The sequence below is a fragment of the Pogona vitticeps genome, chromosome 3 (genome assembly GCF_051106095.1).
Source record: "Pogona vitticeps strain Pit_001003342236 chromosome 3, PviZW2.1, whole genome shotgun sequence".
NCBI lineage: Eukaryota > Metazoa > Chordata > Lepidosauria > Squamata > Agamidae > Pogona > Pogona vitticeps.
The window spans coordinates 257,362,617-257,389,156 of record NC_135785.1 but is presented as its reverse complement, the minus strand read 5'-3'; the positions used below and the strand labels follow the sequence as shown (position 1 = coordinate 257,389,156).

General features: G+C 44.6%; 1 protein-coding gene across 1 annotated transcript; it reads left to right on the top strand.

Annotated features, from left to right (window-relative positions):
• ANKRD42 (ankyrin repeat domain 42) lies at window positions 1-25,043 on the top strand. Its single transcript, XM_072993506.2, has 12 exons — window positions 1-142; window positions 3,797-3,975; window positions 5,015-5,122; window positions 5,682-5,801; window positions 7,719-7,854; window positions 9,036-9,236; window positions 10,341-10,466; window positions 12,188-12,293; window positions 14,802-14,971; window positions 16,389-16,515; window positions 20,098-20,245; window positions 23,700-25,043. Exons 1-12 carry the CDS (start codon window positions 118-120, stop codon window positions 23,826-23,828), a joined length of 1,575 nt encoding a protein of 524 aa, XP_072849607.2. The 5' UTR covers window positions 1-117; the 3' UTR covers window positions 23,829-25,043.
• Window positions 25,044-26,540: the final 1,497 nt, after the last annotated feature.

Genomic DNA, 26,540 nt, shown 5'->3' with positions numbered 1-26,540 from the left:
ATGGCAACGTTCCGGTACAGCACCAACAGCCGCAGCCGCCTCCAGAAAAACAGCCGGAAACAACCTGGAGGCTTATGAAAATTGGATAAGAAGGTGGCTAAACGTGGACGGAGCCCAATGCCTGCTCCTGTCGCCCCAAGTGGTGAGGTTTAAGCCTTATTTTAGATATTTCACCTGCAGGAGACGAGGGAGGCACTGTTCTGCAAAGATGTCTTTTGTTATTGTTATTCTTGTTTTCTCCTCTCGCTTTTCAGGTAGGGCTGAACCCCCTTTTTTTTTCTTCCCTAAATTTCTAGCTGAGCCGCTGGAAAGACAAACCGATGGGTGCCTTTGTCTGCCACTTATTAAGCAATGTATTCTTCAACCTCTCCCCAAAGCATTGAATAGCAATATAGAAACAGATTTGCTGAAGTGAAAATGAGTACACAAATAAAGAATGCTGCTGCTGATGATGATAAAGAACCTTAAAACTAACTGGACTTCAGCATGTTCTAGCCAGAGCCAGTGATTTATTTATTTATTTATTTATTGGACTGTTTTACCGCCCCATAGCGCTACAAGCACTCTCCGGGCGGTTTACAATTTAATTATGCAGGCTACACATGGCCCCCCCAGCAAGCTGGGTACTCATTTTACCGACCTCGGAAGGATGGAAGGCTGAGTCAACCTTGAGCCGGCTACCTGGGATTTGAACCCCAGGTCGTGAGCACAGTTTTAGCTGCAGTACAGCATTTTAACCACTGCGCCACGAGGCAGTGGTTAATTTCTGAGCAGGGCTCAAAAGGACATTTTTTTTTTAACGTCTTAATCCATGCTTATTTTTTCTTTCAAGAAATAGCAAGACTATAGCAAGACACCGTATCTCCACTGGTTTTCCCTCATAACCCTCTTTTTCCTTCTTACTTGAAAATATTTTTACCCTGCCTTTCTCCTTAAAGAGGATCCAAGGCAGCTTGCATCATTAAAAGACAATATTTAAAAACTCTATTATATGTCACAGATAACCCATTATTAGCAGAGGACACGCCTTCAGTGCTGATTGTCAGTAATTGTCACAGTAGGAGCTTTCCTCACCTCCTGGATTTTGCAATCTATTTAGTTTGCTTTGTTTTGTGATTGGTCTTTAGGAAAAACACATCTTCTTCACTTATTTTTGTAACATGCCAGTGTTGCCTCTTCATTCTTAGGGTAATCCTACGAATTAATAACCTCCAAAAGGAAGGCTCAGGTCTTGCAAAGGCGGTATCTCTCAGCTTGATTCATTCAGTCTTGAGTGACTCTGTTAGGAGCCCAGGTTGTAACAGAACCTGGCTTCTTGAAGGCACTGTTCTTAGCTCCCCTTACACGCTGAAACCCCTTTGCCACAATAATGTATGCACCCACAGGGGAGGTTCTTAACTTACATATCCCTGAAACATTAATTACTGCGCTTTCAATTTGAGTGAAGACTAGAGATGGGCCCGAACCTGAAAAATGGTGGTTCGTGATCCTTCGCGGTTGGTCACTAACCACGAACCACTACGAACCAATGGGAAAAACCAAACGACAAAACTGTGGTTCGGCTTTGGGTTTGTGGCCTGGTAGTGAGGGGTTCGTGCTCTGGTTGTGCCATCACCGCACTGCTCCGGTGCCACTGCCACCCCTGCCAAACTGGTGGGCTGGCACATGCTTAGAGACGCCAGGCCCAGCTTCCCGGAAGGGAAGCCTAGCCACTGCCTCTGAAGATGCCAACGGTGGAGAAGGAAGAGGAGGATGCGACAAGACGGGGTAGGGAGTCAACGGGGGTGACAGGAAGGAAAGGGGGGCATCTGTTTTGTTAAAACCACGCGTCGGGTGGGAAAAAAAGTTTGTAGCTTCGTTTTGATTCAGCAAAATGGAAGGCACGAACTGAACCGTGCGCCAAACTACGAACCGGCCTGGCTCATGGGTTTTTCCTGTTCGTAGTTCGGTTCATGCCCATCTCTAACGAAGACTCCTCTGTAGCATATCATGGACGCCCGGGTAAACCTGGAAATAGGCATGAATTGAGATTAGCAACTACCATAACGCTCCTGGCAAGGGAAGGCAAAATGGCAGCCCATGGGGATGGTGGTGCCTTTGGTAGAGTGGTCGTACTAATAGCAGCCACTGGATTTCTAGGCTTTTAAGCCTCCTGGGGCAGAGCGCTCGTCTTCTAATTCTCTGCAAAAGGCTACATAGTTGGGTGGTGCTATCCTACCTACCATGGCTATTGCTCCTTTTTCTCTCTCATAGTGAATTCAGATGACCAGTTCCAGCACAGAAGGTCACAGCTGGGCCATTAAGAATTAAGAACATTTAGGGAACACCCCCTCCAAAAGACCATATGAGGATACTTTCTCAATACAGTGGACCCTCAACTTACAGATGGCTCAATTTACAGACTTTTCGAGTTACAGACTTCTCTGGCTGCAAAATTTAGGTTCAACTTGCAGCCGGGGAATTGACTTACAGACCAGAAAAAAAACAAAACAAAATGGAACAAAAATGGAACAAAAACGGCCAGTTACGGGATTAATGGGTTTTCAATGCATTGTAGGTCAATGGAGACTCGACCTACAGACTTTTCGACCTGCAGACACCATTCCAATACGGATTAATTCCGTAAGTAGAGGGTCCACTGTAATCCTAGTAGGAAACTGAGCATGCTGAGTAGCTAGGTATCATTTGGAAAGGAAATATATGGATCCTGCAGCATTTCACACCCATCAGTGACCTTTCAGACCCCTTTTTTATATTCAGTTCCCTTCCCAGAAAGCACTGTTCTGTAAACAAGGACACTGTTTGGTAGCTAAATTAATACCAGGTTATGGATAACCATTGGAACAACATGGTAATGAATACATCTAATCAGTAATCAGGCTTGAAGTAGCACTGGTTAGTTAGTAAGGAAATATAGCTGGGAATTACAGTAGATGCAACATAATATTTTATATTTGATGATGGCTTAAGAGCCCTTGGACGTGGTGGCGCTGCAGATTAAACTGCAGAAGCCTCTGTGCTGCAAGGTCAGAAGACCAGCCGTTGTAAGATCGAATCCACATGACAGAGGGAGCTCCCGTCACTTGTCCCAGCTCCTGCCAACCTAGTGGTTCGAAAGCATGTAAAATGCAAAATGCAAGTAGATAAATAGGTACCACCTTGGTGGGAAAGTAATGGCGTTCCGTGTCTAGTTGCGCTGGCCACGTGACCACGGAAGATTGTCTTTGGACAAAATGCTAGCTCTATGGATTGGAAACGGAGATGAGCACCGCCCCCTTGAGTCGGACACAACTGGACACATTGTCAAGGGGAACCTTTACCTTTAAGAGCCCTTGGCTTTTATTAGGTCCATTGAGAATCCATTGCACACACACACACACACACACAAACACACACACACACACACAGAGAGCGAGCAATTCTCAGAGTCCCACAGATACCAATTTCCACACTGAATTAAAAAAAAAGCTAGAGGGAATGGAAACCCAAACAATCTTTTAGCGAGTAAGAAATGTGCCAAGCTTTTGTTGAACGACCTCTTGCACTGACAAGGAGGATGGAATAATCTGAAATGAAACGACACCATGCCATTATCTTCTGACTCCTAAGAAATGTTGTCAAAGCGGCAGCTGGACTCACGGCCGGCAGATGTCCAATGAGCCAGTGTCCAGCTTTGCAGACTCCTTTCCATCCCTCCAGGACACCGTTCTAAGATCTGGCAGCCAGCATGGTTAGGCAAACGCCCAACTCGCCAGGGTTGCTGCCAGTCCCTAATGTCATTCTTTGCTCCTTCGAGCTGCTGGAGGGGCTCCCAAGAAGAAGCCGGTGAAGTACAAAAGCATCCACGAAGCAGTCAAAGCAGGAAGTGTCAAACAACTGGCGGAGATGGTGAGGTCTGGAACCAGCATTAACGAGGTGGACCCCGTCTACAAGTTTACCCCCTTGCACTCGGCAGCCCATTCTGGAAGCCTGGAGGTAAGACACAGTTTGAAGGGGGACCAAAGAAGGGAAAACCATGGTGCCGTCTCTACTGATCCTTTTCGAGGCCAGCTGTTATGAGAAAAACAAAGAACAAATATGTGGGTACGGTGGAAACATGACACATCTGTAGCATGAATTTATAGGTTGCATTAAAAAGAAGACTGAAAAAAATGCTGGAGATAAGTAAACATGTACCTCCAGGTAGTGTAACCTTGTTCGGAGCTGGAAAAGGTTTACTCTTTTAGACTGCAACACCTAGAATACTGGGGATTCTGGGGGTTGTAGTCTAGAAAAGTAACTAATATTCGCAGTTCAGTCCATCTGTGCTACCTCAATCATTACACTTCTAAGTGCTGAGTTGATCTTTGGAGTGTTTAATCCCAATGGCTAGAATCCGATGATGATGATGATGATGATGATGGTGGTGGTGCTGCTGCTGATGGTGGTGGTGGTGCAAGGAAAATTGCAGAAGGTTCCCCCCCCCAAATCAGGCTCTCCTTTCTGTGGCTAGTTGTGCACTGGTTGTGAAATTGGGTGCACAACCAGCTGTTCAGAGGACAGCCTGGCGGGGAAGAGAAAGTAAGCGATTGTCCTCCTACGTGCACACATTTTAGACCTGGCCAATAGGAATACGAGGTCACATCAAAGGTGGGGCTAAATTAGTACAAAGTTTGGGAAAAAACTTCCAGATTCAAGGGTTCAGCTTCCGATTCTCTGTCTTTTCTGTCCCAAACCCAGTTTGTGGAATTAGAATCTATGAAGTTGTGACGCAGGACCGTCCACATGCGTCATGATCTCTTGGGTCTATGTTACCTCTCTATTTCAACCTACAGCTTCATAAGTCTTACATGACTGTTTGATGTGCAATGGACTGTTTTCCTATGGTTCATCCAATGCCATACTTTGCTGCTATTAGAAGTTCTGCGGGTAACAATGGAGACAGTAATGCGAGATGTGAGGTTGTCAAACAATAGCCTATGAGGCAAGGCAGGTTGGGATTGTGAGATCCACACACCTTACTCTTGTTTGCTAGTGTCTTCACTGGTTACTTTGGCACGGAGCTGATCCAACCGCTTTGACAGTACGAGGCTGGACAGCGGCTCACCTTGCTGCTATCAAAGGCCAGGATGCATGCATGCAGGTAAGCATCCTCGTTTAATCTTGACCGAGGAAGGATTTAGAGATCAGGCTTGAAAACCCTTATTTCATCTTTTAGCAACCGGAAGTTTTTGATTTTGGTTTTGGAGCAAGTAGAAACTCCAAAACTGCAGAAACTCTGGAAACCTTTGCATTTCTTCATATATTTGAAGGAAATAATTAAAACCTATCTTTTAAAAATAGCTGAATGAGGGAGAGAGAAACTGACAGTTTTATCCATCCCACCTTTGGTCCCTGACTAATCTCCCAATCACGAGCAAGAGCACAGACTTCTCTGCCCCCCCTTGTTTGATTGACAGATCAGCCAAGGGGGCGGGGCAGAGAAGCCTGAGCTGCTGCCAGGACTGGGAGATCAGTTGAGGAGGTGCAGGAAGCTAGCACACCAGACCTGGAGAGGGGCTGATTGAGCCAGAGGAGGCAGGGGGAGAGGAGCCGGCAGTACCTGGGCTGGGCTGCCACCTTTATGAAATGGGACGGACTGGTTTGTGCCCATCTCTAGAGGTAAGCTATCTCAGTAGGAATCTTGCTTTGTAAATCTGTAGGCCCTGCATCTGAATGGTATCAACTTAGGAGCCCAGGATGATCAAGGATGTACTCCTGCTCATTTAGCAGCAACCCATGGACAGTCATACACTTTGCAAACCATACTTCGGAGTGGTGTGGTAAGAGAACATGTCTCTCTTTTTTTTGAGGAGGGGGGCTTGGTATAGAGTAGTCAATTGACTAGATGGGTGGGGTATAAATGAATGAATGAATGAATGAATGAATGAATGAATGAATGAATGAATAAATAAATAAATAAATAAATAAATAAATAAATAAATAAATAAATAAATAAATAAAAACTTTGTTAGCATTTTATAATTTTGTTTATATGTTCATCCTACCTCTTCTCCAAGTTGTGTTACTACCACAACATGCCACAAAGGGTTCTTCCGCACAATTACATTGAGAGTTACTTCACTGGCAGACAACGCAGAGATTCAAAAATAGGTGTGACGGGTTGAGAGCCAACATGATGTAGTAGACAGGGTGTCAGACCGAGGAGATGTGGGTTTAAATCACAATTTGGTCATGGACATTCAGAGTGGTGGCAATAATAAACTGCTTCCTGAACATAGAAGATAGGCTGAAAACCCTATCAAAGTCATCAGAAGTGTCACTCTCAGCAGCAACAATACTGTAGGTTGCAAGCCTGCCCCGGATGCTGAAAATCTGATTACAGTCAATGCTATTTTAATAGTGAGCGCTATACATCGCATGGTCTCTGGCTCCCACTAATAACCATTTCTGTTAACTTCACTGTTAAAAATATATGTTTATGGGATTTTTCTTTTAATATTTTTTATAATTTCAGACAATGAATCAGCAGATTTTGATCCCATGGATAAGGGGGAACCTATTGTAATCCAGTTTATCAGCGGAAACACACAGACACAGACACAGACACAGACACAGACACAGACACACACACACACACACACACACACAACCCCTGGTTTACACTAAGACAAACTCTTTTTTCCATGTAGGCCATTATTGCCAACTCAGACTGGCAGCAGCTCCCCAGAATTTGAGGCAGGATTTCTTTCCTGTTCGTACCTGGAAAAGCTGGGTCTTGACTCCGAGGCTGTGATCTAGTACTGAACTTCATCCTTTCCCAAAGTATGCACCAGGGCTAAACCTGCTTAGCCTTTGAAATTAGGCAGGACTGATGTGTTCAAGGTGGTACAAGACCACAGCTTTTTGTCACGAAGTGATCCACAAAGCAACACCCATCTATAGTAGAGGATGAAACATTTACTGGAACTGCAGCAGGGAAAGAGTTAACTCATATGCGAACTCATATTCTGTGGTCCCAATTCATTGACTGACTGATTGACTGATGGATGTTACTTATACAGTACTGCCTATCTCTCCATAGGGAACCCACGGCTGCTTAAAGCAATTAAAACTATACAAAGGATGTACAAGGAGAACTGTAGACTTCAAGTGATGTATTTAAGATTCTGCTCAGTGCAGCTGATTTTGAACCTGCTTCTCCCTATTCCAAGAGTAAGGGTGGGGTTGATCTGTTTTATTAAAAGAAAATGTAGGGATGCATGTGACTGAGCAGGCATGTAGCATGCAATTGAATCAGTTATGACTTTCTAAGCCACTGGTTCCCAACCGTGGGTCCTCAGATATTCTTGGACTACAACTCCCAGAAATCCTGGCCAGCACAGCTAGTGGTGAAGGTTTCTGGGAGTTTTAGTCCAAGAACATCTGGAGACCCAAGGATGGGGACCACTGTTCTAAGTGAAAATTTAACTCAGGCATTGATTGTGTTGGCTACATGGAAGCATCAGTGTAAGTCACCAAACAATCAGGTGCAAAGAATGATGGCAGATGATTGTTCTCCTGTCCCCCTTGTGGGTTTTCCAGAGGTAACTTTCTGACTGCTGTCTAAGTACGGATACTGGACCATTAATCAACCATTACTCTATTACTTCCGCATCACCATTGATCTGTTAACTTCACGTGGCTTTCCCAATAATTTGGAGAAAATAATTCAGCCCTCTCTTCTTCTTAAATACCAGGATGTGAATGTTTCTGATAAGAATGCCTGGAAGCCCGTTCACAATGCTGCGTTCCATGGTCGTCTCGGATGCCTACAACTCCTTGTTCGATGGGGAGCTACTTTAGATGATGTGGATAACAATGGAAATCTCCCAGGTACGCCAAGGGAAGTGCTCTGCCATTATAGTGAACTTGGGCAAAAGGTGGGGAAGGGACAAGTGTCTAAATATGAAATATCTCAAACAGACAGTGCTGGGGAGCCTGAAGGCTCTTTTTTGAACAGATGCTCTTCTCAAATCTTTGTGAAATATTTTTCTTTACTGTTATTCCCAGTACTGGCCCAAGAGATTTTGCTGCCTAAGGTGAAAAATTCTGGTGGTTTGCTCCAGCCACCACACTCACGGAGCCATGAGTGGCAGCAGGTGGGGGAGCAGCCGTCCAGCCATTACTACTACCCACCCTTGACTGCCTAAGATGGGCATTGTCACTGGCCTCCTTCCCCTTGATGCCATCCACCTGCTAATCCTGGTCATTCTTCAGCTGGATGTGTGAATAGTGTCTGCCCTGGGAGTCCTAGTCCTTGGAGTCCTAGTCCTTGGAGCCAAGTAATTATGGGGTGGTTGTTGTTTAGTTGTTTAGTCATGTCCGACTCTTCGTGACCCCATGGACCAGAGCACGCCAGGCCCTCCTGTCTTTCACTGCCTCCCAGAGTTGGGTCAAATTCATGTTGGTTGCTTCGATGACACTGCCCAACCCTCTTGCCCTCTGTTGTCCCCTTCTCCTCTTGCCTTCACACTTTCCCAACATCAGGGTCTTTTCCAGGGAGTTTTCTCTTCTCATGAGATGGCCAAAGTATTGGAGCCTCAGCTTCAGGATCTGTCCTTCCAGTGAGCATTCAGGGTTGATTTCCTTTAGAATGGATGGAATTTGGGGAGGAGTAGCCAAAAAATTTGCCTACATCTTTCCCTGGTCCTGACTGTTAGCAGTTGTTACTGGCTCAGGGTGAAGCTGTTTGTATGTGTGCAATGACTGCCCAACGTTGGTGCCAGCTGGGAGTGTGAGGAAGAGATTGGCAGAAGAGCCTTAGGTCCCTGCCTGCCCTTGTGGCCATTATGGCATTTGAAGTAAGACAGGGATCAATCTGCCTCTTGGCTCGTTCCCCAAATCAGCCAGCCCAGAAGCTCTTTCATTCTTGTGCCCAAACCTTGCCTTCCCTCCCCTCTGCGACATCACAATGGCCCACCCCTGGATTCTCCTGGAAAGGGATGATGCTGACCTGCCATTCCCACAACACCGCTGGCTAATGCTGGGTTCCTTGTTGTTCGTGTCGTATACAGTTCATCTGGCAGCCATGGAGGGCCATTTGCACTGCTTTAAGTACTTAGTAAGCAAGATGCCCACTTTGGTCCATGCCTTGAAAGCCAGGAACGATCATGGGGAAACCCCAAGGGACCTCGCAGAAAGATTCTACAAGACTTGCATCGTTGAGTACATTGATGATCTTCAGAAGGAGAAAGACCCCTGGCAAAAGGAGGGAGGTGAGTATTCATTGACATCATGGCATACGCTTACTATTTTAGTTATGTTTAAAATGTACACCCTTAATAATAACAATTGTGTACCATCAAGTCAATTCTGACTTCTGGTGACCCTTTTCAGGGCTTTCCAAGTACAAATACACCCACAAAAAAAAAAGATCACCACAATCACCCATCTCCTGAAAAGAACAAAAGCTGATTCCACAGCTATACATACTCTACTCCCAAACAAACTGCACCAGAGCACAGAGTGCCACTCCTGTCATCTGAAAATGCCAGCCACAGAGACTGGCAAAACGTTAGGAAGAACAACCTTCAGAATATGGCCAAAGAGCCTGAAAAACCCACAACAACGATTTACCATTCCCTATTTCTAGGGTGCCCTGGGAATACTGTACAGCTTGCCCAAGGCCACCCAGGCTGGCTGTTCTCCCTGGAGGCACAGTAGGGAATCTAACTCCCAACTGCTGACTCTGCAACCAGATACTTCCACACCAATTTAAAACAAGCTATACCCAATTCAAACCCACTCTTTTTTTGGTAACAGAACTGTACCCTCAGCTATCCAGCCAGCATTACCTTATATCTTGGCTTTAAAAATGGCTGTTAACAAGGTAGAAGCAGGCTGAAGCACCTTTGAAGGTAGAGATTGGTGGCTGATTATAGTTTCCTCTGGTTTAGGGGCACTGCCTCTCCTTGGGAGGATCAGATTTATTTTACTTTATGGATTCAGTTTGTACAAAAGAGTGAAAGCTACCAAAAATGTGTGCGAAGGAAGAGAAAATATCCAACAGGGACTCATATCAAGAAGCAACAAGCAACCTTCTCTTGGAGTGGATAATTCTGCTCTTCGTCTGCATCCAAGAGCTACACAAAACATATCCTGTGTAGGAAGATCAACCAAATTACCCACTCCTGGTGGAAACCAATGAGTTTACCTAATTTGTGCACCTTAGAGAATGTAGACCTTTCTTGATGGGCAATCTGGAATATGTTGTTCCTTGACTATTTCTTTCCAATTTAGCAGAACTCTTTATTTTTTTTTTCACTGTGGTGGTGGTATTATAGCTCATGGATCCCCTTTTATTTTCTTTCTCTGCATAGATTTAACATTTCCAGGTCACGAGGCAGCATTCAGAGGGGATTTGGACTCATTAAGAACATTGCTGGAGAACAGAATCATCAACGTCAACGAACGGGACGATAAGGGATCCACATTGATGCATAAAGGTCAGAGAAATACCTTAACTGGTTCCCCCTAGTGGCCATGTCTAATACTGCCCATGCAGATAGTTACAAAAAGACTAAAGATGACACAAAAAGTTTTACTTTGCCAATTTTCATAAATTAACCACAAAATGCCTTCAAATTCCTGTAAAAGTAACTTTGAAACTAACTAGGGTTACTCATTATACTTAAGCAACTTATAGAAAAATAATGTTGTGACTACTATTTACATTATTTGTTGCCCTTAAAGTAAATAATTACAGGTAACTGCTTTACTTTTAACCAGACACATCCAAGCTCTGGACATGTGCACAGATATACAGTCTTCAAATGTCCGGGCAGTGTGGTGTTTAGAGAGTCCTCGGTTCAAATTCTTTGTTAGCCATGATACTCTTGAGTCAGAGCTTGAATCAATCACCATCTCTCAGCCTAATTTACCTTCCAGGGTCCAAAGCAAACCCATGAAACATGCAGAATAAATTATGCAAACTTAGAGAAATAACTTGCATCATGTGAACAAAACTGGAGCGCAATTTTTATTTTATTTCATTTATTTTAGCAGAAAGTCTATCCAGAGGTGTTTTTAAGGGACTAAAAAGGAGCAGGCAATGATGCGCAAAAGGTGTGTTTGTGAAGTCTACTTAGTCTGCCTTGATGTCGTGTTCATAGGAAGTGTTGCCACTTGAACATTTTGTGCTGAACTGTGGCTTAACTTTCACTGAGTGTAACTTAAACCAAATTCTGTGTCGAACAGTGGCCATAACCTCAGATCATCCTCACTGCTGGCCAACCTGACCTCTGTTTGATTACAGAGAGTTTGAGTTCGTCCATTTGAGGGCAAAAAAACCCAAAGCGAAAGGAAAAATATTATGGCACTTTAAAAACGAATAGATTTATCTCAGTATGAGCTTTCGTTTGTAATCCATCCTTAAAGAAACAACCCACTTTTATGTCTGAAGAAATGGGCACTAATCCATCAAAACCTCCTACTGAAAGAAATCTTTTAGCCTGGAAGGGGCCACATTGGTTGTTCTTGTTTGTCATCATCATCATCATCATCATCATCATCATCATCATCATCATCATCATCATCATCATCATCATCATCATCATCATCATCATCATCCAAGAAGTCAATTCCAACTTATGGCAACCCTTTTCAGGGTATTCCAGGTAGACAAGGCTTACACGTGGCTTACCATTCCCTTCTTCTGGGATTGCGCAACTTGCCCAAGGCCACAAAGGATGGCTCTACTTGCACAGTGGGAAATCGAGCACCCAGCCACTGGCCTCCACAGCCAGAATACTTAAACCACTGAGCTATTCAGCCAGGTGTTTGATATTATCGTGATTGATATAACCTTTAATCTCATTATTGTATTCTAAAGAGTCGAGCTGATTTCTAGGAATAAATATATTTATTTATATTTATTTATTTATTGGACTTATATGCCGCCCCATAGCGCTACAAGCACTCTCCGGGCAGTTTACATTTTTTAATTATACATGCTACACATTGCCCCCCCCCCCCGCAAGCTGGGTACTCATTTTACCGACCTCGGAAGGATGGAAGGCTGAGTCAACCTTGAGCCGGCTACCTGGGATTTGAACCCCAGGTCGTGAGCACAGTTTTAGCTTGCAGTACAGCGTTTTAACCACTGCGCCACGAGGCTTATCTAAAAGACACGTATGTGCGTGCATGTTTTTTTTTCTCCTCACGCCAGCTGCCGGACAAGGCCATTTGCACGTTCTGGAGTGGCTGATTGAGAGGGAAGCGGACTGTAACATCGCCAACGAAGCTGGGGAGACACCAAAAGACATTGCTAAGAGGTGACCATACTTTTCCAACCAGGACATAATCCCACTGGGTTTCAGTTCTGGAAAAGGCAAATGCACATTTAAATCTGCACTCCAGAGGTTGAAAATGTCTGTCTGTCTGTCTGTCTGTCTGTCTGTCTGTCTGTCTGTCTGTCTGTCTGAATGAATGAATGAATGAATGAATGAATGAATGAATCCATCCATCCATCCATCCATCCATCCATCCATCCATCCATCCATCCATCCATCCATCCATCCATCCATCCATCCATCCATCCATCCATCTACACATACATGCATACATCACAAAGCAACAATTATATTTATTTATTTATTGGATTTATAAATAACTTTTCTTCCCAAAAGGGCCTCCCAAACCATGTTCAATAAAAATTACAGTATAAACACAGAACATAAACAAAATGCTATTTAAAACAGCAAGTGTTGAAATCTATGACTGAAAAACATTTAGTTTTGATTGTTGAATGCAACATAAGTCAGAATAGGTCTTTGTTAGAGAGAAAATGCTGGAAATTAGGTAGTCTTACGGGGAAAGCTCTGTCTCATGTGCTCATCAACCTAACTTTTTGGAGAGAGGTAATGCAAAATGGGGTTTCTTGAAGATCTCAAATTCTGGGCAGGCTCATAGGGGAACAGGTGGGTTTTTAAAAAGCTATTCTGGTCCTAAACTGTTTATGACATATAGATAAAAGTCAGGATCCTCAACTGAACAAATAGCAAAATGTAAGGCTGGGCCCCATCTCCTGGAAAGTAGAGGCTTTCACCCTTCATGCATATACAGTATATCACAGAAGTGAGTACACCCCCTCACATTTCATAAATATTTTAGTATATCTTTTCATGTGACAACACTGAAGAAGTGACACTTGGCTACAATGTAAAGCAATGTAAAGCTTGCATAACAGTGTGAATGTACTGTCCCTTCAAAATAACACAACACACAGCCATTAATGTCTAAACCGCTGGCAACAAAAGTGAGTACACCCCTAAGTGACAATGTCTAAATTGGGCCCAAGTAGCTGTCTTCCCTCCCTGGTGTCCTGAGACCCGTTAGTGTCACAAGTCTCAGATGTCCAAATTAGGCACAAAATGTCAATATTTTGTGTGGCCACCATTATTTTCCAGCACCGCCTTAACCCTCTTGGGCATAGACTTCACCAGAGCTTTACAGGTTGCCACAGGAGTCCTCTTCCACTTCTCCATGATAACATCACAAAGCTGGTGGATGTTAGAGACCTTGCGCACCTCCACCTTCCATGTCAGGATGCCCCACAGATGCTCAATAGGGTTTAGTTCTGGAGACATGCTTGTATGTCCCAGCTCCTGCCAACCTAGCAGTTCAAAAGCATGCAAATGCAAGTAGATAAATAGGTACTACCACGGTGGGAAGGTAATGGCGTTCCGTGTCTAGTCATGCTGGCCATGTGACCACGGAAACTGTCTTCAGATGAACACTGGCTCTACGGCTTGGAAACAGGGATGAGCACTGCCCCCTAGAGTCGGACACGACTGGACTAAATGTCAAGGGGAACCTTTACCTTTACCTAGAGCAGGGAAGGCTGTGGTATAACCTGGTGATCTGTCCATCTAGTAAATCTGGTATCCAGCTGGTGATGGGCAAATTCAGTATCTGCCATCTTCTATCTTAGCGTTCTTAAAGATAAAATCAGAGATGGACCAGGCAGCCCTTAAAACTGAGAAGAGCTGCAAAACAAAGGCTGTTCTCTGATAGCCATTCAGAAACAGGACTGCCCAGACAAAAGGAGGACATGTGGCCACACTACTGCTCTATAAATTACTTATTTATTTATTTAAAACACATCTATCCTGCCTTTCTCCTCAAAAGAACCCAAGGCAGCTCTAAGAGAAAATATTCAACATTTCACCTACCTCCACCACCCTGGTGTATCTCATCAAGGAACTTCCCAAGCTACTCCTGAAGAGCTTTATATTTCTCAGGAATAGAGTTTTGGAAAAGTACAGATTCTGGAAACAGGGACCCCCATTCCATGCTAGACAACACACATTCAAAACAAACAATACAGAAGCCACCGGTTGTTGGACGCTCTAGTTAAAGGGGTCTACTGGCAGATTATGGACTATCTTGCTATCTTAAAACTGTTGAGAGATCATGGCAGATAGACAATCCTGGAAAAGAGGGGGCATATCGTTGAGGTAGCACTGCCCTATTTTATGGGAAAAAAAACCTTGCTCAATAGTGAAGCACATGGTTTGTATGTAGAAGGTTCTAGATTAAAGCCCACTATCTCCAGGCTGAGTCTGAGACTCTTGACTTCAACCCCTCTGGAATTGGATTCCATAATCCATAGGATCCCTTCCAGCTCTACAGTTCTAAGATTATTATTTATTATTGTTATTCTACTGAGCAGGTTTCCCTGTTGCGGCTGCCACTGGACGAGAAAGCACAGGTTTGCTATCAGCAAACCAAGCCCCTCGGTGGTCTTCGTTCATTCTTTTAACGGGTGTCGGCACTTGCAGGTTTGCTCAATTGGCTGTTGTGGAATATTTAAGAAACAAGATGGGGAATGACTCCGATGAGGAAATTGAGGTACAGGACTCACGGTTCTTTGAAAGACACGGCGTGGAAGGGAGCACAGACTGCAAAAGTGATCTGAAGGTAGAGAAGCAGGACCAGAAAGACAGTCGTGGTGAGTTGTGTAACAACCTTCCTCTCTCTCTCTCTCTCTCTCTCTCTCTCTCTCTCTCTCTCTCTCTCTGTCTCTGGCTAGGACTGGTGGGAACTGTGGAGGTTCTGGGGAGCTTCGTTGGGGGGGAAGAGTATATTTTGCCCATCCCAATACAGCCCAATAAGGTATGCAACAAATGTAGGCAAGATGGCTGGCCTTCCCCATCTCAAGACAGAACGGTGAGGGACGATGGGAGATGTAGTCCAGCAACATCCAGAGGACCATACACTGGCCACCCTTACTGGCCGTGTTCCTACAAAGGCAAAGGGATTTTCCACACCTTTTGTGTGAGAACTTTCAACCACAGCAGTGACTAGCAAATTTGTCATCTGGGGGGAGGGCAACATAGCATCCTCTGACCCCCAATTCTGCCTGGAGTCATGGCCATTACCCCACCCCCACCCCTGAAGAAGGGGGAAGAGAGACTGCTGCCCTTGTCCCCCCCCCCCAAAAAAGAAAAAGAAAATGCTTATTTAAAAAAGGAAAGTGAATAGGTTGTGGTATGATGGCGTTTCTTTCCCTAATATTCACTCATAGGTCCGTCTCCAGATTCCGGCACCTTCTAAATCATGGTGCCCTTGCAAAGCCCCACAACCCTTGCTCTAGTTACAGCTCTGTATAACCTGGAGACGGAGTCTGTGGCTCTCTGGATGGAGAGTAATGGTACCCGCTGTGCCACAGTCAGAGCGTTTGTGTCACTCTTGCGTTCTAAATCATATATTGATCTGAGGACTTTTGAGTGTCACACCTTTAACCTTGAATCTGGACAACAGGAGGAGGGATCAGGCTGTTGTTACAAAGCCAGCCAGGCATTCCTGCCTGCCAGTTTCCCATCAAGTTGGCCGGATAGCTCAGTGCCTTAGGTATCTGGCTGGGCAGCCAGAGGTTGGGAGTTTGATTCCCCCACTGGGAGAAAAACCAGCCTGTGTAGCCTAGGATAAGCTACGCAGTCCCAGGATGTCCCCAGAAGAAGGGAATGGCAAGCCGCTTCTGAATATTTTCTACCTGGAAAAACCCTGAAAAAGGTCATGGTAAATTAACAATTGACTTGACAGCACAGGACGACGACGACAATTTTGTTTCCCATCTTCCTAGTTAAGTTGACTAGGGTTGACAAAACCACACTTGCTAAGGCAAACCGTCTCATATTCTGTAACTCATGCACTGCATGCATTTTCCAAGGATTGCCTTTGCTGTATAGAAGCCCTGAACTGAGGTTCTTATATAAAGGCTGCAGCTAGACTTTCCTGATCTTCACCCTTTCTCTAAAAGCCATTCCCTTTGGGAGGTTACGGCATCTTGACTTTTCCTGCTTTGAGTCAGACTGGGCTGTTAAAAAGGCTAGAAGAGTCTTGTCTTGTTTCTTTCCCCTTTTCAGAAAGAGCTTACCAGAAGATCGAAGAGCTGCGGGGTCTCCTAGAAATTGCAATCAGCAATTATAAGCAGCTTGGTGGAATAACCCCTGAAGAGAGGCAGACGAAAATAGAAGAGAGGCAGCTGGCCAAGTAAGAGCATTGGGAAATGGGAGGAGAGTAGAGCATGGCTATGCACATGCGGTCAGACTGCAGCTTCCGTCCGTGGCAACTTGCCCAACTAATATCTGGACGTTCCTGATCCCTGGCACAGTTGTGTGCAATGTTATAGTTAGGCATCTTTCAGTCTTGAGAGGTGATGGTATCGTGCTCTGTATGGAAGACTTGGAACAGCGTCTAGTGTGGCTGAGGAGGCCAATTCGAGAGTGGCCATCCCTTCCACACTGAAGGCAAATACCATCTGTTCCCTGTCCAGCTCCCTGATTTTGCTGGTTTCGGGACTGCCTCTTGGCCTCAGCCTGCTGGACAAGGGTCTCTTCAAATTGGGAGAGGCCATGATGTACTGCCTGCCTCCAGGCTGAACGCTCAGAGGTCAGGGTTTCCCATCTGTTGAGGTCCATTCCTAAGGCCTTCAGATCCCGCTTGCAGATGTCCTTGTATCGCAGCTGTGGTCTCCCTATGGGGTGATTTCCCTGCATTCATTCTCCATACAGGAGATCTTTTGGAATCTGACCCTCAGCCATTCTCACGACATGCCCAAGCCAACGTAGACATTGCTGTTTCAGTAATGTATACATACAAAAATTCCAGCTCATTATGGGCCCTTAGCTTTGATGCTGTGGGAAAAGGGCAGAGTAGTAGCAACATCTCATGGGCTTTCCTTCCCTCCCAGATGTCCAGAAGTAAAGGAGGCTGGAGCATGTTCCTCAAAACCAATAAAAGACCATTGGTGGCCCTCCAGAGATTCCTGGACTCCAACTTGCCATTAGCCCTATAGCCAACAAGGCTGGGGGTGAGGGATGATGATTGTTGCAGTCAGACAGCATCTGGAGTGTTGCCCACTCCTCCTCCACAACAATGGACAGGGGGAAATCCCGTAATTCCCTTGGACTGTTTTTTTTTTTTTTTTTTTTTTTTTTTGAAAATTGGTGTCACCCAAATGTTGTCAGTCTTTGCAAGGTCTCTGTCTTGCAGGGAAAGGAGACGATTCTTTCTCCCCCCAGTTTTTCAGCCCTGTTGACGCTTTAGAAAGCAGGTGAAAGTGAAACTTTGGTTCTTTTATCCTTCAAGGGCTGCTATACCTTCTGAGAGGGACTCATGACGGCAGTTTTGCTTCCTCTTTCCAGAGGCGAATGAGGTAGCCTGTATGTTGTTTCTCTAACCCTGTCCCTCCAAAGGGGTGATGCTTCTTTGGTGCTACAACATCCGTGATAGGTGGTCATCCAGTTTTTGTTTTAAAAACCTAAAGAAATCCAGAGGGTAAAACGATGTGTTACAAATAGAAGGTTGAAATCAGCCAACGCTCTAGAGCTGTGGTTCCCGATCTTGGGTCCCCAGATGTTCTTGGACTAGAACTCTCAGAAATCCTGCCCAGCGCAGCTCGTGGGGAAGGCTTCTGGGAGTTTTCATCCGAGAAAATCTGGGGACCCAAGGTTGGGAACCACGGCTCTAGAGACATGAATCGGACGTCCTGTTTGTGACTGGACAATCATACTTGCCAATGCGGTTCTCGAGCCGTGGTTCCCAACACTGGGCAATGCAGGTGTTCTTGGACTACATTTCCCAAAAGCTTTCACCACCAACTATATTGGTCAGGGTTTCTGGGACTTGTAGTCCAAGAACACCTGGGTTAAGCAAGGTTGGGAACCACTGTTCTGGAGGCTTAGAAAACCAATCACAAAACAGCAGTAAGCTAATTTGTCAACTGAGGTTCCTGCTCTAACAGTCCCATGTCTTTCCACATTGGACAAATTCCCTCTTCCAATGATGCCTGATGGGTAAGAAACACTTCGACCATGAAGCAGTCAGTTCCACCATCAAATGATTTGTACTGTCACGGTAAAGGTAAAGTTTCCCCTTGACAATTTTTTTTGTCCAGTCGTGTTCGACTCTAGGGGGCAGTGCTCATCCCCGTTTCCAAACCATAGAGCCAGCGTTTGTCCGAAGACAATCTTCCGTGGTCACATGGCCAGTGCGACTTACTGTAGACACGGAATGCTGTTACCTTCCCACCGAGGTGGTCCCTATTAATCTACTCGCATTTGCATGCTTTCGAACCGCTAGGTTGGCGGGAGCTGGGACAAGCGACGGGAGCTCACTCCATCACGTGGATTCGATCTTACGACTGCTTGGTCTTCTGACCCTGCAGCACTGGCTTCTGTGGTTTAGCCCGCAGCGCCACCACGTCCCGTACTGTCAAGAGGTTCTACTTAATATCCCATGTCATTACTGGGTGAAGCATTTGAGCGTCACATTTCTGACTACTATTTCTCTTCCCCCTCAGAATCTAGAGTTCCCTTTCAGTAGGGGATTCTGTAGGGGCAGGTGGTTATGGCATTAAGGCACACAGCCTGACCTGGTGGGGTCAGGGTTTTAGAGATGCTGGCAGGATACAATGGGACAATACCAAGAGGCTCCCATTCAGCAGGATCATGCCGAAGCGGCCTTAGCTCTTGTCCACTCTTTCCGCCGGCTTGCTGCAAACTTTGTCATTTTGCTGTCCCCTGCTGGTGGTTCGGTATGGAGACAAGCCTTGAACACAATGGCTGAAGCTAGACTAACCCAAATTATATGAACACCTAGTTCTTGACTTCCCAAATTTCTAGATTTTTAGGCAGAAAAATAAGCTAGAAGAATCCGGGGGTAATAAAGTCTGCCAACTTGGGATACCATTTTCTAATAGCTAACCTCCATGGTAAAGAATATAACCCCCCTGGCAAACAATAAATAAATAAAACTAAAGTAAAAAAATCATAGATTTTTAGGGGAAAATGTGTTAAAACTTGCCTTTTTCCTCCAGATCTGATTCTCTACTTGCAGGGAGACTTTTTAAACACATAAATAATACATTTCACTATTTCACTACATTAGATTTTCCTTCAAGGCAAATTTTTTTATTTAGCTCATCCAGAAAAATACAGAAAACAGGAATACTGTATGTAATATTTGCATGTTTTTTTTTTAAATTAAAAAGTATGTAGCCTAGTTGGTGGGAGATTTAGACTGGAACATATTTAACTATGTTTAAATCATTATTTCCACATTGGACAAGAGGAATGCATGTCATCTTAAGAAAATAATAATGCTAAACATTTAAGAAGCTACTTCAAGTGCATCAGTTATTCTTCAAGTGCATCAGCTGGCTTCTGTTTAATGCAAAATTAATGGCTTGAAAGTAAATGTGTTAAATTAACACATTATTTCCAAGATCCTCATGTAATTTCAAGCTCTGCACACCCACATACACACACACACGTCCGGTATGACTGCTTTTTATTCAGAAAACCACATCCAAACGTGCTAAATGAGATAATCGCATCATATCCAGTTAGGTGCTGAATCGTTCTTGTATCTGTCAGGATGATCCACCCTTCTTGACTGAACGACACACAGTTAACAGCTGAGCCAACTCCAAAGTAACACAACTGAAGTGTGCAACAAAACAGCCGTATTGACTTGCAGGAACCCGATTGGGCTTTTTCTCTGTCAGTCACGGCTTGGAGGGAGGGGACGGTCTTCACAGCATCTTCTCCAGCTTGACTTGGTTTCCAACAGGTCCCTTGTTGAGCTGGAAGCACAGCTGGCGTACGAGCGGCTCCGGCGAGAGAAGCTGGAGGCCCAGGTGGACGAATACCGGGAGGAGATAAAGAAGCTCCGAGAGCAGCAAGAGGCACTTGAGATCCTCACAACCACCAACCCTGTGGTGGGTATCCTCCACCATGACACATTTTATTTGGGGGGGTGGGGGAAGAGAAAGGGAGTCTCTTCCTGGCTAACCATCAGCAGGCCCTTTCAACAATGCCCTCTCAGCCCTGCAGCAGTTCCTCATGTGAAGGGTGCTCACAAAACCCACTCTGCTGAGATCTGAAGTTCTGTTTCACCAGAAAGTCTATTGCAGGGGTCAGGGAACTTTTTTACCTTTTACCCCGCAAAAAATTTATATACACCGACATTACCCCCTTGATTTGAAAGGAAGGAAATCATACATTATTTGAATTAAAAATATTATTGAATCTACACAGGTTGTGTACCGAACTAGCAGGATGCACCAAATTTGATGAAGATGTGCACTATTTTTGCTGGAACACATTGCACTCCAGCCATGGTGTGGTATAGGGAGTAGTAAGGTGTCCAACATGCCTAGCAAGTTGCATTAAATTTTTGCTAGCTTGCAGAGGATCATTAGTGGCTGCGAGTGGTGCTAGCAATGACATGCTTTCTAGAGACAGCCAACGCAGAATTGGGGGGGTGTTTCCCTACCACTTTAATCATTTTATGTGTGGTGTGCAAAAAGGAACAAACCAGGCTAAAGGTCATGTCACCCACCCTGGTGCCACAGCCGGATATCAAAGGACCAGAGTGCTTTTTTTATCATAATCAATGGAAAACTCAGCAGTGGTCAGAAGATTGGAAAATATCAGTCTACATCCCAATCCCAAAGAAGGGCAGTGCCAAAGAATGCTCCAACTACCATACAATTGCACTCATTTCACACACTAGCAAGGTTATGCTCAAAATCCTCCAAGGCAGGCTTCAGAGTACATGGACCGAGAACTCCCACAAGTACAAGCTGGATTTTGAAGGGGCAGAGGAACTAGAGACCAAATTGCTAACATGCGCTGGATTATGGAGAAAGCCAGAGAGTTCCAGAAAAACATCTACTTCTGCTTCATTGACTGTGCAAAAGCATGGCAGAAAGTGAGGAGGAATTAAAGAACCTCTTAATGAGCGTGAAAGAGGAGAGTGCAAAAAAGGGTCTGAATCTCAACATCAAAAAAACTAAGATCATGGCCACTGGTCCCATCACCTCCTGGCAAATAGAAGGGGAAGAGATGGAGGCAGTGACAGGTTTCACTTTCTTGGGCTCCATGATCACTGCAGATAGAGACAGCAGCCACAAAATTCAAAGATGCCTGCCTCTTGGGAGGAAAGCGATGATAAACCTAGACAGCACCTTAAAAAGCCACCCTCCCCCCCTTAATTCAGTTTCACTTTTGCTTGCCTGCCACACACACACACACACACACACACACACACACACACACACACACACACACACACCTCCATTTTGTACATTTAAATAAGCTTGACAAAGTCCTAGGTCTCTCGCACCATTCTTTCTTCCCTCTTTCCCTTGCTTGCTCCTTTCCCTCCTGCTGCTTGTTTGCAGTCATTTCCAGAGGAAGCAGTCATTCAGAAGCCCCGGATTGGCTGATTGCCCAGGGCTAATCCCCAGCTGCATCCAATTAGGCTTATCTTTCCGATCTCTCTAACAGAAGGGAGCATTTAGGAGCTCCCTGCTGCAACGAAGGAAGTAACAGAGCGACATGGTTTACAATTAAAGCTTTGGCTGCAGAGGGTGTGGTGGGTGGGAGGGAGGGGGGTAGCAGCCTGCTCATTACCCCCAGGATTTTCACTTTTACCCCATTTGGGGTAATTTACCTCTGTTTCCCGACCCATGGTCTATTGGAAGGAGATTAATCTCTCCAGATGCTGCCCTACACTTTTTTTCCTACCAGTGGGGCCTAGGGGGCATTCCGGAATGGCCCATGATCCGAGACGCAGGACTAGGGGCCCAAAAACTGAGTCTAAGAAAAAACACAGACTTTCACAAATAGGACCAAGGAGAAGGACCTGTCAAGACAGTCTTAGGACCCACCACCCATCCTTAGGTTCCACAGTGGTTCATGGCATCATCCCTGGGTTAAGTCCATTGCTTTTGTCACTCACCACTACAGAGGCTGACTGCTCCGACCTTCAGTTGCTGGAGTCTGTCCCCACAAGGCTTGGAACTCTGCAGGACCTCCCTCAGTCAATGTGCGGCCGTTGCCTTGAAGGCTTTCTTGGGTGCCTGTGTCAAATTCCAGGACCTCTTCCTCAGCATCTTCCTCCTCTTCCCAGATGTGTTGGCACCAGTTCCTCTGCCTCAGCTTCCCTGCCTTTTACACTATGGGTACCCCACATTTTCTTGATGGTCAGGTGGCTCTCCTCACCAGGGGGTTGCTTATCTCCCCTGGCCTGTCTCGTCTTGACCTCCTTACATCCTGTGGCTTCCAGAATGTTCTCCCTCCAGGCTTCTCTTCAAGTGCATGTCCCTATTCAGGGCCCGGATAGTCAATCTCAATACAGCCGAGTGGTAGGTTTTCTCTTTCCTCCCTGTGTTGATGGGGTGTAGCCACCATGCATATGGCAGACCAGGGGGGGTTCATTCTGGGAAGGAGATGTGGGAGGTGCAGAGGCCAGCCTGTCCACCACAACTAGACATCCAGAACTTTGTGGACTGGAAGAGAGGGAAAAGAGCTTCCCCTTTCTGTTTCAAAGGACTGTAGAACTGTGTAGCCTAGAAGAGGGTGTGGGGAGTACATTAATACTCTTGCTCTCCAGAAACTAACAAAGGGATGACATGCTTCTCCACCCATCTGAGGTTTTCTGAGCTACCACTTCAATTCAAAGGGGAGAGCTATCTGCATCAAAACTGGGGCAAGTCACCCATAGGAAGAATCAGTGACATAATCAAGATTCAGAGCAACAAAGAGAAATGCAAGGCATTTACAAACAGCGGTGAGAACTGTGGCCCAGAACTCTAGATATTGTCAACAGTAGTCAAGCAAGCCAGGAGACACTAGACCAGTGATGGCGAACCTATGGCACGCGTGCCACAGCTGGCACACAGAGCCCTCTCTGTGGGCACACGAGCCATAAGTCGCCATAGAGAAATATTTACCTGTCCTCTGATCCTGGATTTTGGCACTCCCCTCTGCTGTAGCAGTAGTTCAGTGGAGGGGTGCAATGGCGGCCATTACTGGTCTAGCCCAATGGGGGATTGGAGGACTAGTAAGTATTTATTTGTCAATACCACTCATTGGAAAAAGGAACAACCAAGCATTTAACCTTTGCAGTACAGGAGCAGTTGTGTTTTTTAAACTAAAACCTCAGCATTTGGGTTTTAATTGCAGTATTGGCACTTTGAAATAAATAAATTGATTTTGTGTTGCAGTTTGGGCACTTGGGCTCAAAAAAGGTTCACCATCACTGCACTAGACGTTAACAGCCTAAAACAGCAGCATTTCTCAAGTTCCACTTATATGTAATACCTCCACCTCCCCCCCTCATCCCGTTAGCATACAAAAGGTCTGTTTTCAATTGTGTTTCTGCAGGAGCCCCATGATTCCGATTCTGGAAAAGCAGCCTGCAAAGTGCCCTCCGAGGCTGAGAAAAAGAAACTGAAGAAAAAGCCTTTATTGAGCCATGGGGGCGTGTTTGTGAGAAGAAAAGGTATCCCATAGTTACACAACCTTCCAGGCATTTCGCTACAACAATATTTTTATTTACGGAGATGCCTGGGTTTGATGCAAAAAGGTACTCCAAAAAAGTTAAGTTTTACTATGCGGTCACCGACCCGATTATACAAAGATAAATATGTACATAGAATAAATACATAGTATAAAATCTTGCTATAGGGTTTTGCAAATTCTCATAGCTGAAATAAAAACGTAGCCACTAACTGTGATATTATTTGATTCTCACCGGACAACAGAAACTTCAGACAGCCTGTGGGAGGGAGACCAGTACATTTACTCATGATTGAACCAAGATATTGAGTATCTTCGTTCCTTTACAAGCTACGTTCTAAAATGATGTGCGCCAAGGTCTTGATCATTTCTTTCCTGCACAAAAAGCAACTCATGGCTGAAAGGTTTCCAATTAAGCACGATACATCTAGAATTTCAAGCCACCTTAAATTTATCCCAAATAAATATTCTTTTATAACCCTTAATTATTTTCCCCAAACAACAAGGAGGTACAAGCTACGTTAGGTACAAGCTATATGAAGACCACCTCTGCCCCAGATGCATAGGGTACTGGACAAGATGGCACTACAGGAAAAGATACAAATGAAATCAATTAAATTAGTATTTCATTAAATATTGTAATGATAAAGAAGCTCACAAATGTATAAACTATACAAAATTGAGTAAGAAAGTGTTCAACAAAGAATGAGACCCATTTAATTGATTAAATTCATTTTTTTAAAAAAATCCATCAATCATATTTAATGTCAGCTATTCATTGAGTAAAACACACACACATATATAACTTCTTTGGAGATAAAACAGGCCTTCCTTAAATGGGAAGGCTTTGAAAGTTCTAAAGCAGCTTTCACCAACTTCCTTTTGAATAACAGCTCCCATTAGCCTGCTGGGCAACAGACAGGGATTATCATCTGAGTCAGACTGCAAAACATTCAAACTCTATTAGGTAAGAGATGTCTGTTTTAGGCTACAAGCTGGAGAGATGGACCTTTCCAGGGAAAGTATTCTACAGTGAAGGCACCACCACTGCAAAGATGCATGACTTGGTATTCACTCCCCTCCCAAACTTCCACTAGTAGGAAAAACATAATTCTCAGTAACAGGTGCTCTATTACTGCCCAGATTGAAGTCTGGGAAGTTTCAATTTAAATGGCCAGATGATGGATGATAGAGAATCTACTATTCCTGAGTGTTTCCAAAATGTGGAACTCTAGTTTTAAAACTACAACTCCCATAATTTCCAACTAGCAAAAACAGTGATCAAGGGTTCTGGGAGTTATAGTCCAAGAGCAACTGGGAGTCTAGGGTTGGAAACCTCTATCTTAAAGAGCTACAGATAACTGCAGCAAGTGATGCTGGAATAGATGGACCAGTGATTTGTGATGATACACAATACATAGTAGGTTGGCTAACCAAGTTGAGAAGGCTTCCGTGGGAGGAATGCTGGGGCAGATAAAAGGACCTCTTCACAGGGCCATCACAAGATTTTGTTTTGCTGCCTGAAAGGCTCCTTTCATTCTATGCACAGAAGTTAGTAGGACCAATCAATGAATTTTTCTTCAGAATATTATAGCTAAGTTGTTGTGCAGAAAAGCAAATCAAAATTCTACAAGACAATTCCAGAAATGGGGGCAGCCATAAGTAAACATTATAGCTTTGTAACTGGGGTCAGTGTAAAATTTGGTACAGGTATAGCAGGCAGCCTGTTGCTGTAAAAACTTTGGAAAAAGTATTTTTGACATAATTTTTAAAAGTAAAATTGATGGGAAACAGGTGATCTTGAAACAACCCAGGATTTAAAGCAGATCACATAAATTATAAATACTGATCTTGCTTAATTTTGCAAGAGAATGGGTGACCCCACTCACTTTTAATTTGGAAAGAAGCCAAATTGCAGGGGTTGAAATACTTATCCTCAAAAAAGGCTTTTCAAATGGGGAAAACAGCCACTTTGTTATGATACATTGGTATGTAAGGAAGCAAGATATTTGGAGAAAAAGGTCACAGAAATAGACTGAAAAGACAAATCTTCTTTAAAGAGTAAAAAGAGTACTTTGCTGAAAAACATGTGTTTGCATGAGAAGCAGTTGATAGGAAAAAATGAGTCAGTTTCTGGAATTTCCCCTGCTTGGTGTCTTCTTGGTAGCAAGCACAAGAGATCATCTTAACTGCTGACATTTGTGTCGTCAACCTTCAGGCTGCCCTTTGATATACTGTATAAAATTTGGCATCGTTTTTCCTGCTGTCAGCCAGGGCACAATATTGTGCAGCAGAGCAGGAACAGACAATTCTTGAGTCATGTGGAGTAATCAAGGATATATTGCAAGTATGTTTAAGGGCATCATTGCTCAGTTGTAGCTACCAGTATCTCTCAGAGTAGCAGATTCAATTGTGCACGGTGTGAAGCAATACTTTTAATCTTTCCTTTGTCTCCCACTGCTGAGTACCACTGGATGTCCCTGGGGGCCAAGTATTCAGCGATAAGGGGGAAAATTGTTTCTCGGCATCACAGGGATGTGGTGACTCTGTGGGTTAAACCGCAGAAGCCTCTGTGCTGCAAGGTCGAAAGACCAGCCGTCGTAAGATCGAATCCACGTGACGGAGTGAGCTCCCGTCGCTTGTCCCAAGTCCTGCCAACCTAGCCGTTCAAAAGCATGTAAATGTGTGTAGATAAATACAGTAGGT